Consider the following 10270-nt stretch of genomic DNA (forward strand, 5'->3'; position numbering starts at 1 on the left):
TACAGGGTAATAAAACGTGATTTGAAGTTTCCACGTTTATCATGGATTGAATTTGGTGTCTTTAAATGTCTCAGTTGCCATTATGGTAATTTTGTCTGATGTCTGTTTTGGACAGGAAGCTGAGAGAGGGAGAGCAGTCCTGGTGGTAACAGGAGTTTACTACCACAGACAATGAAGAAACAATCAGCGATTCTGTGGTTACTTACTACAAGGTCGAAGAGCAGAGCTGTGTTTGAATAAATGATCCTATGGAATCAAGGATGTTAAATTCTACCAGGAAGCCATACATTTTTATTAAAGTATGGATGTTTAAGAATCCTTTATTTAGTTTTGGCATTTTGTTGTTTATAAGAGAATGTAAAAATCATCAAGATTGTGACGAGCAATGTAGACCTGTACTCTGCACTTATGTGAAAACTGTTTTATATTAATACAGTAGCTGTGATTCATGATTGTTTTGTATAATTTATTTAAACTCAATTAAAAGTACTGATTTCTTCACATACTGTGTGTGGTGCTTGAATGCATGGACACAAATGCATTTATAGGGAAAAGGAACAAGTGAACGCTCAGGGTCAAATGCAGATGGCTTTATTACATGAATGTAAGATACATACAAAATTTCAAGTAACAAAAAGAGTGTTTGGTCTTGATTGATCCACAAGTCAGACATAACATTACCTTCATAGACAAAAGCCAAGACCAGATTCTCCATCAGCACTGGAGGGATGTTCAACCCTCCACCTTTATGTAAGAGGCGATGTCACTGACCACACACTGATTATTACTATCACACTGCTGGTATGGTCCAGATGTACAGCTGTAGCACAAATGAACACATGAGGTGTGTGTGTTTAAATAGTAACTTTAAAATAAAAAAAACAAAGGAAAAAGTGCTGGAGAGAAATGATTTCAAATCCACAAAAGTTGGGAAATTGGGTGAAGATGTTTAATGTTCTATACGTGACTGCTCTTCATGGCCTAACTACATTTGTTCTTTTTTATATTTTTCTCCACTACCTTCTACAAACAACAACTCGGTTTGATTCTTTCCCACACCGTTGTCATGAAAAACACCTACTTTAAAACTACGCCCCACCCAGTATTATCAAAGCTACATCAGAACAATATAAAAAACACATTTCCAGCTGAATGAAGAGCATTTCATCAGTACACATGAGGGTACATGTATTGTTTTGTTGGACGAGTGAATTATGGCCACGTTTTGATTGACTGAACTGGATGCACGACAGTGCTGGTATTACAAGTACACGTGAATTTGTCTGCTTGTATTTGTGATGTGATGGATGCATTTAAGAAAGGTACATGTGGAAATCTACTTCAAAGTGTACAGCACAAAATCACATTACTTTAGTACACACTTGGGGGGGCATTCATGGTGAAGGGGTTCTTTAGAGAGGGGTGTCGTGTGAATCAAAATCATACTTTCATCTGCAGGGGTGTGATCAGGTAGGTAGGGTGGGCGGGGCAAGGGGAATAGGGTTACTTGGCGTTGGTGGAGCTGCTGAGCATCTTGCGGACGGCCTGGGCGATGGCGTCACGGTCGATGCCATAGATCTTGAGGAGCTCCTGTGGTTTGCCACTGCGGGGAACGTGGGACACAGCCAGACGTTGCAGGCTGAAGCCGGACTCATTGACCATGGCTGAGCACACTGCCTCACCCAGGCCGCCTGTGGAAAAACAATTTATGTTGAGAGATGCAGAGGAAAGATGAAACCTCCATGAAGGAGGAGGTACATGAAATATGTTTGCAGCAAAAATGTGACCGCTGAACCACAATCCCTCTTTGGCCCACATGTAAAATGAATGAAACGCCCAACATCAGATTCATTACAGTTGCCAAATATCCTTTGTCCAGTCAAGTCCATGCTATCACCCATCCCCACTCTCTTCAGGCCACGGCTGTCTGTGCTATCTAGGTCACATCGAGCCCCATGGGCACGTGCTCAGTTAAGGAAATCTGACAGCACTCTGCCTCTCTGGCGCTCACACTTACAAAAATGCACCACAATACCAGTACCTTCCCTGCGATGAGGGCACAACCGCCAGCCTCCCGCTCAGCCAATGAGCAAATGCCACCATATCGCGTCTCTGTCGCTGCACCAATGAGAACATGCCACCGCGACACGCACCCGGAGACATGGACCAATGACAGGGCCCCAGCTGCATCATGCTGAGAAGCAGTGGTGGACTCATATGATATGCAGACGCTGAGTAACATGGGCAAATGTCATGGAAACGTACCTTCATAGTAGTGGTCCTCCACAGTGAGGACTCGTCCCCTGGTGGCACGTGTGTGATCGATGATGGTTTTGGCATCCAGCGGTTTGATTGTGAAGGGATCAATAACCCTCACTGAGATCCTCTCTGGAAAATCAATTAATTAAGTGGTTAGTGCCATTGCAGCGCGTCCTGAAATAAACACATCAGCTCATGGGCAGCACATTTATTCATTATAGGTTCAGGTGTTTTATCAGCCTGAAGCAGGGCAAACAAGCAGGTTAACATTCATTAAAGTTCTTCAGGATAAAAACTCAGGGATGATTAGATTGGAATAATCTGTACACAGTAATGTTAAGAGCTGTCGTCCCTGAATCACCAAACCTTATTTAAAGCTTTCATTAAAATGACCTGTGAGCAAATAATTAAAGGATATTCCGTATTATTTTCAGTGCTAACTGTGCTAAATAACGAAACAGAATGGCACTCAGTGGAGCACATACCTCCAGCAAGGCCCAACAACATTTAATCAAGCTGCACCAAATTACACACACTCACACTGTAGATATCAGTTGCCTAAATATGCCTGAATTCTTTCATCAAGACCGATTAGTTATTTCTTTGGGAAAACAGTGGAAATGTTCAAAAACAAAAAAAATCTGTCCCCTGATGCAGTTCTGCACTAAAATTCAATTTGGTGTAATATTGCTCATAAACAAACCAACAAAATCATAATTTCCTTTTCATGTATTTCATCAGCTTGCACTGAAAACAGTTACAGTACTTTACCTTTCTTTAGATGTTCAGCGGCTGCCAGCGCCTCATGCAAAGTCACTCCAGCTGCCACCACAGTCACCTGGTCATCCTTGTTCTGGTACACCACCTGCAAATGGTATTATATATATGAATATATAATATATATGTAATATATATATATAATATATATATGATGTAGAATAATGGTAACATATCTTCGGTTTCATTATGTTTTACACAGTGATAGTGCTTTGTCTTTCTGTGTGTGTGTGTATGCGTGTATGTGAATGGGAGTGTGTGTGTGTGTGTGTGTGTGTGTGTGTGTGTGTGTGTGAGTGTGTGTGTATGTGTGTGTGTATGTGTGTGTGTGTGTGTGTGTGTGTGTGTGTGTGTGTGTGTGTCTAGTGCTTTTCCAGTCATAACCAGCACTCCAAGCACTTTACACTACAAGTCACCCATTCACACACACATATACAGCACTTTTATAAGCCACACATTTCTATCACACATCACTCACACTCTTCCATCAAAGCAGCCATCAGGGATGATTTTAAGGTTCAGTGTCTTGATCAAGAACACTCACACTTTGGTGTGCAGGCTTAAGGAGCCAGTGATAGAACCACCAACAGTCTGATTTGTGGACAACCCGCTCTACCTCCTGAGCGCCACAGCTGTGGACCATGTGTATGTGTATGTGTGTGTGGGGGGGCTGTCTGTTTTTAATTCTTACTTCCCTTGTTGTCTTACCAGCTCTGTGAGCACATAGTCTTTCTCACCTTTGCCTGCCCGACATGGAAGTCCTCGTTGCTGTTATAGACGATGGCACTGTCTTGGCGGCTGGTTCGGATGTAGCAAACACCCTGTGTGCAGGAGAGAAAGGACGAGCGTTACCACCGAGGCAGCTCATGGGCTCTACAGAAATGTGTCTATGATACTGTAGGGAAGCGTCTGCAGCTGAGTTTCAGGTACCTTTGTGGTTGCAGCCAATTCCACAGCCTTCTCCGTAGAGACACCGTCACAGGGGTAGAAAATGGTCGCTGTGGGAAGGGCCCTGAACATAGCCATGTCCTCCAGACCCATCAGAGAAGGACCCTCCTCTCCTGGAATACACACATATCGGGTTAATCTCACATCCAACAATTACAAATCCTCACAAGGTATCGACTGGTATTAGGTGAGCTGATACGTGCAGGTAGAAACAGACATCGAGCCAGGCTTTGCATGCAGTGTACCTGCGCTAACAGAGGGACACCTGGTTCCCTCCAGACAGCTTCCAGGGCAGATAGGTAGAGGGAGAGAAAGGGGAGGGTTGAGTACTAGCTGTCAGGTCAAGGATGTGAATAATAAAGGAAAACACAGGATTAGAAGGAAAGAGACTAACAGTTGCAACAACCACACACCCACAAACACACAAACACACACACACACACACACACACACACACACACACACACACACACACACACACACACACACACACACACACACAGAGATCATTCATACGTCTATCAGCATTGGGGTTACTGTAAATATGGTCCGGGTGCTGTGAGGTGTCTGGCTTCAGTGTGAGGGGAAAAAAGGTGAATTTCTGTGGCAGTGACGTGGGTGTGGGAAGGGTTGTGGCGTGCATGGCTCATCAGGAGCAGTTTTTACGAACCAGTGGAGAGGCCACAGTGGGAGCCACACAGGTTGATGTTGCTTTCTGAGATGGCTGCCATGCGAAGCTGGTCATAGGCACGGGTGAAAAAGGAGGCAAGAGTACTGGCGAACACCACATTCCTCTCGCGGGCAGCGCATCCCATGGCGACACTGACCTGGGAAAGGAATTCATTGTCTCTTAGTACCTATACAAGAGCACAAGGTGATATAACCTTCCTGCATGTACCAAATTAGATACAGGTCACACATGCTTTATCCCAAAAGGATCATCCAGAGGCACAAACCATATATGAAAGTGCCTTTGAACCACGGAGCGAGTCAATGAAAAGAGTTTTCCACAGATCTATGGAGCTTTTTCGCCCATATGGGTGGAATTAGAGGCATACCTCCTCTTACAAATAATTTCCTCTGTCCTCTCTTCAAACAGCTCACAAATCCCATAACCTCTCTCCTTGTTTAGACAGAAGCAGCAACTAAGCATCCGTGAAAGTTCAAACACGATGTTTAGATAAATTCTCTACTGTACTGTATATGCTCTCATACACAGTCAAATAACATAAACTACTTATTTAAAGGCTGCACTTTAACTAATGTTTTAATAGAATCATGGTTTAAATACAGCGGATTTTAATTTAGCCACCCTTATTGTGTCATTCAACTTTTGACTTTTCTCATGCGTTCAGCCAGATGGCCCCACCCTCTACACTGATTAATATTTTATTTCTGAATACGCTTGTCATGACTGCTTATCGTCACATGCACGCCTGACCTACATTGGAGCAGGTTTCTGTCAGAGCCGTAACGGCACAAGAAGTTAACGCCTAAATGCTTCTTTCCAATAATCTAAGATTTGCTGAATAATTAATGGCAAAAGAAAAGACACTGGCAAAACCACTGGTGTGAGCAGCCGTCATATTGTCAATAAATAAGTAAGAGTTGTATATTTTCCCTTCCTGAAATTACAGAGACAAGTCATGTACAATGAAATAACTCAGCTCTGAGATGTAGAGCTGAGAAAATGCAAGTTACCTTTTTATCTAAGTCCCCACATTAAATAGACAAAAATCGGGTTTTAATTATGTTTTTAAGTTAAAATATGAGGGATCATTTGACAAAGACAGAATAAAGATGGAATGTAAATTGCTTTGTGAAATAGACTTGAAATAGTAGAATTGTTAGGGATCATACCATGTTCTGCTGTGCGATGTAGCACTCGACGAAGCGGTTGGGATACTCGTTCTTGAAGATCTCCGAGTAGGTGAGGTTGTTGGTGTCTCCATCTAGGACCACGAAACGCTCATTGTAGCGGCCCAGCTTGGCCAAAGCCATCCCATACGCTTTCCGTGTTGCAATCTACAGGATGAACAATAACAGACCTGCCTTTATGTTGAATTCATTTATTTTTAATCTGGGATTTCTGCAGAGGTTGAGGATTTGAGTAAAGTCTGTGCTTGTGCACAGAGGACAGACCTTCTCTCCAGCCTTGTAGGTCGGTGCGCTCGGCATCCTCATGTTTCTCAGGCTGACCGGTGGGGAGTCCTCCACTGGAGCAGGTGGGTACAAGTGCTTGCTGCTGTTCATGATGCGACTCTGCAGATCCTTCGTAACCATGTCGGCCATGTCTTTGGGCAGAGGTTTGGCGTGCCAGCCTAACTTGTCTTCTGCAGCTGAAACCACAAATACAACGTACATGCATTGGTGGATTCAAACTCTGTATTAGGGTTAGAGACTCTGCCTGGAAACTTGCAATATACATTTTGCAGTGAAGTGGTAGAGTGAGAGCATTGCATGTGCATACGATGAGTGGATAGTTACCTGGAATGCCTTTGCCCTTGATGGTTTTAGCGATGATAGCAGTGGGTTGATGGCGCGGCTGGCTCAGAGCCTTGCACAGCTCCTCCACGCTGTGTCCATCCACAATTATAGAATGCCAACTACACAAATACAACACATATGAAAATCACACGTGTACTTTATATAATCAGATGGCATGTACACAGATCTTTTCTATAACCATCATTTGCTACACACACATGTGCATAGCCTCTACCACACTTTTTGGTTTTATGCATTTTTTACCCGAAAGCTTCACAGCGCTTCTGATATTTATCCACATGATGCTGCAGGGGAGCAGGGTCACTTTGGCCCAGCCGGTTGATGTCCAGGATGGCCACCAGGTTGTCGAGCTGGTAGTAAGAAGCGAACGACATGGCCTCCCAGACAGATCCCTCAGACATCTCACCATCCCCCAGCAGGCAGTACACACGGTAACTGGGTCGGAGATCAAGGTTGAGTTAGTTTCTGTTGGTGTGTGTGTGTGTGTGTGTGTGTGTGTGTGTGTGTGTGTGTGTGTGTGTGTGTGTGTGTGTGTGTGTGTGTGTGTGTGTGTGTGTGTGTGTGTGCCGTTTGTTTGGATGAGGGTGGGGTTTTGTGTTCACATGAATTGACATGATTCTCTTTCCACTATCTGACACTTGGTATGGTAACCAGCTGTGACATAGTAAATCCCGACCTCAGGCCTGTGAGGGAGCGGCTGCTGAATTTCACACCTGCCTCTGAAACGCATCTCACAAAGCAACCAATAGATTCCTTTAAGTCAGATCATCTCGTTTTACAAAAAAAAAAAAGCTGTAATTTGAAAAACAAGAATTTGTATTTTGCCGCCATTGCAAAGGAAATGCGTAATAAAGGGACACTGATTCAGTTTGTGGCGCTAAATTAGAAAAAAAGACTGTTAAAAAAAATGAATGGTTCAAAGCACAGACTCTGAATTAGACACCGAGATGAAAATTGCTCAGATGGTAAAAATAACCAAGATATGACTGCTGGGCCTGCGATTATTAGAGCAGAAGAATTGTGAGTGCAGAGCATGTAGCCGCAGAACACACCCACAAAATCTGGAAAATCCAAATCACCAGGCACTCAAAGGATGCATGCTGAAATTTAAACTGATGATAACTAAGAAACAAAAGAAAGACATTTTGTACATTTTGCCATTGTGTGTCAATTGGATTCAAGTCAGGGAACAGTTTTTAATTGAATGAAAAAATCTAAAACGCTTACAAACAAGACAAAAATGCATTCAAAAGCAAATGAAGCTGTTAGACTAGAGTAATTACCTCGACTTGTCAAAATATTTCCCGGTGTAAGCCATTCCACAGGCCACACCTAGACCCTGCCCCAAGGATCCAGTGGCTACATCCACAAACTGCTGCTTCTGAAATGTGCACAACACACACAGAGTAAAGCATCATTTAAAAAAAAAAAAAACTGTTGGCACGTTATTGTGGCCTTTGAGATGATTCCTGAGGTGTGTTACAGTATGTGACAGCTTACTGGGGTTGGGTGGCCCTCCAGGGTAGAGTCAACCTGGCACAAGCTGAGCAGCTCGGCCTCCTTCAGGAAACCTGTTTCAACCCACATGGAGTACAGGGCCGGAGCAGCGTGACCCTGCGTGGGAAAAACGTCACAAAGTTTAAGTGGGTTTTGCTGAAAAAAAAAAAAACCCACTGAGGTGAAGTGAGGAAAAGGTCAGATTCTACACGGCATTTAAACCAAAAAAAATAAAGAGAGCCTCCTTTTCAGACAAGCAGGAATTCTTCACTCTCACCTTGGACAGGATGAAACGGTCGTTGTGGAAGTTCCTGGGATCATCGGGGCGGTACTTCATGGTGTGGAAGAAAAGCACGGACATGATTTCTGCCACACTGCAGCATGATGTGGGGTGTCTGCATGACAGAGGAGAAGGTGCTTTTACCAATATGTCAGACTTAAGTAAATACACATGCACAAAGGAATGTAACGTAATGCCATAAAGACACACACACACACACACACACACACACAGAGTTTCAATTTGAATGTGTTTATCATAAAGAGAATTATAATTATTAAGTGCATATTAATACAGGTGGTGCTATGGTGTCACTGCAGACTGTTGATGCTAATCATGTTACAAAATCATCCAGAAATATAGATGGACATTTTCAGTAGCAGACAATAAACCTGCAGGAGTAATAGAAACAGTGCAACATGTGTTATAAATTGTAGATTTTCACATGTCACAATGCAGAAAATAAGTCCAGATGTGGCATCAAAAACCAAATTAGTCACATGAAGGACAGTACATTGGAAATGCATTCACATCCACTGACTCCAATAGTAGTCTGTTGTAGTGAGTTTAGTTATTATACTTCATGCAAAAAGGGCTCGACAGATAATTAATTTTTTCTCTGTTCCCATCAGTGTGTAACTGTTTAAGTGTTCAAGGGGGACCTAGACTGCAAAATTATTCAAATATAGAAAAGATTTTGGATGATACTATGCTGTTCAAACCAAATAAATTGCAAAACGCTCATGATTCTATGGATCGGTATAAAGACATTTCAAATTCAGCGCTATGAGACCACATGTGCATTGAAAAATGTCATCTACAGCAGCTGTGCAGCAGCCACGCGATGCTCTGGTCTGTCTTTGTCATCCATTTCACCCAGCTTTGTACGTGGTAATATACTGTGCGAAGTACTACACTTACCAAAATATTTATCCTGCAACACACACAGTAAATATTTCAAATTCTATAAATGTACCAAAGATCATATGAAATTTAGTCATTTTCCAGAATATTAAAATCGAATCATCTGAACACTTTAAATCATTCACTTCATATCTCGGCAGCCTAAATATCTTAAAGTTATTTAAAATTCTCTGGAAAATGGTGTGTATTTTTTAAAAACACAATAAATGTTCGATAAAGTCTAAATATATAGAAATTGTGTTATCTAGTCTGTATCTTTTTTATCTATTTCATTCAGTTAATTGATGAGAAGGATTTCAGATCACAACTGATCAAATGAGAACTTTGAAAGATCAAATGCTTCTGTCGGTGGAGTAAAGGAGAACAAAGAGAGGACACATTGTTCCTTTGGCCCTTCACTTGCATCTATCTCTCAGCGTGTGCGTCTGGACATGCACTTATGTCATTGGGTGTGAACGTTGATGTTCAGCCATGCGTCCTTCGTAGAAATATTACATTTGTGTTTAAAGCTTCTGTTTACATCTCATTCACATTCTTCTTGTAAAAACTCAAATGTGTGAGAGGCAGTGGAGGAGACTCACCCACTGCCCGCTGCAGTCGTTGCCTTGATGGAGTTGATCCGGAGGCGGTTGGCGATGTTCCTCAGCGCCTGCACTGTCTGCTGGTCAGGTTTGTGATAATCCTCCATGAAGGCAAAAATGTCAAGTTCCACAGCACAACAGGAAAGTGGAGCAACTGAGAGCCTCTGCCGAGTTTGTGTGTTTTAAATGTGTGTGGGACAGTAAGGGAGGCCCAAGAGCAGCACCTGTTTATGTGTGTGTGTGTGAGTGGCAGAGGCAGAGGAAAAGAGAGAGAGAGAATGGGGGATAAGCTGGATTTATCCTACGGGGCAGGCAGACACATAGATGCACCACACTGCACGCAACGCACACACACACACACATACACACACACACACACACACACACACACACAGGAGGGGTTACCCAGTGACGTGGACTGGGTGTTGCTGCTAAAATCAAATGGAACTCATTCTATTGGCTACTGCATGACTGGGATGGTGGAGGTGTGTGTGTG

General features: G+C 42.9%; 1 protein-coding gene across 1 annotated transcript; it reads right to left on the reverse strand.

Annotated features, from left to right (window-relative positions):
- Window positions 1-946: 946 nt before the first annotated feature.
- On the reverse strand, window positions 947-10052 carry tkta (transketolase a). Its single transcript, XM_034585469.1, has 14 exons — window positions 9775-10052; window positions 8267-8384; window positions 7993-8106; window positions 7776-7873; window positions 6736-6927; window positions 6472-6590; window positions 6127-6323; window positions 5845-6009; window positions 4655-4811; window positions 3967-4097; window positions 3774-3857; window positions 3031-3124; window positions 2266-2388; window positions 947-1691 (listed from the first exon to the last, which is right to left on the reverse strand). Exons 1-14 carry the CDS (start codon window positions 9879-9881, stop codon window positions 1504-1506), a joined length of 1887 nt encoding a protein of 628 aa, XP_034441360.1. The 5' UTR covers window positions 9882-10052; the 3' UTR covers window positions 947-1503.
- Between the last annotated feature and the right edge of the window lie 218 nt (window positions 10053-10270).

This window comes from Hippoglossus hippoglossus, chromosome 5, assembly GCF_009819705.1.
Source record: "Hippoglossus hippoglossus isolate fHipHip1 chromosome 5, fHipHip1.pri, whole genome shotgun sequence".
Lineage (NCBI taxonomy): Eukaryota > Metazoa > Chordata > Actinopteri > Pleuronectiformes > Pleuronectidae > Hippoglossus > Hippoglossus hippoglossus.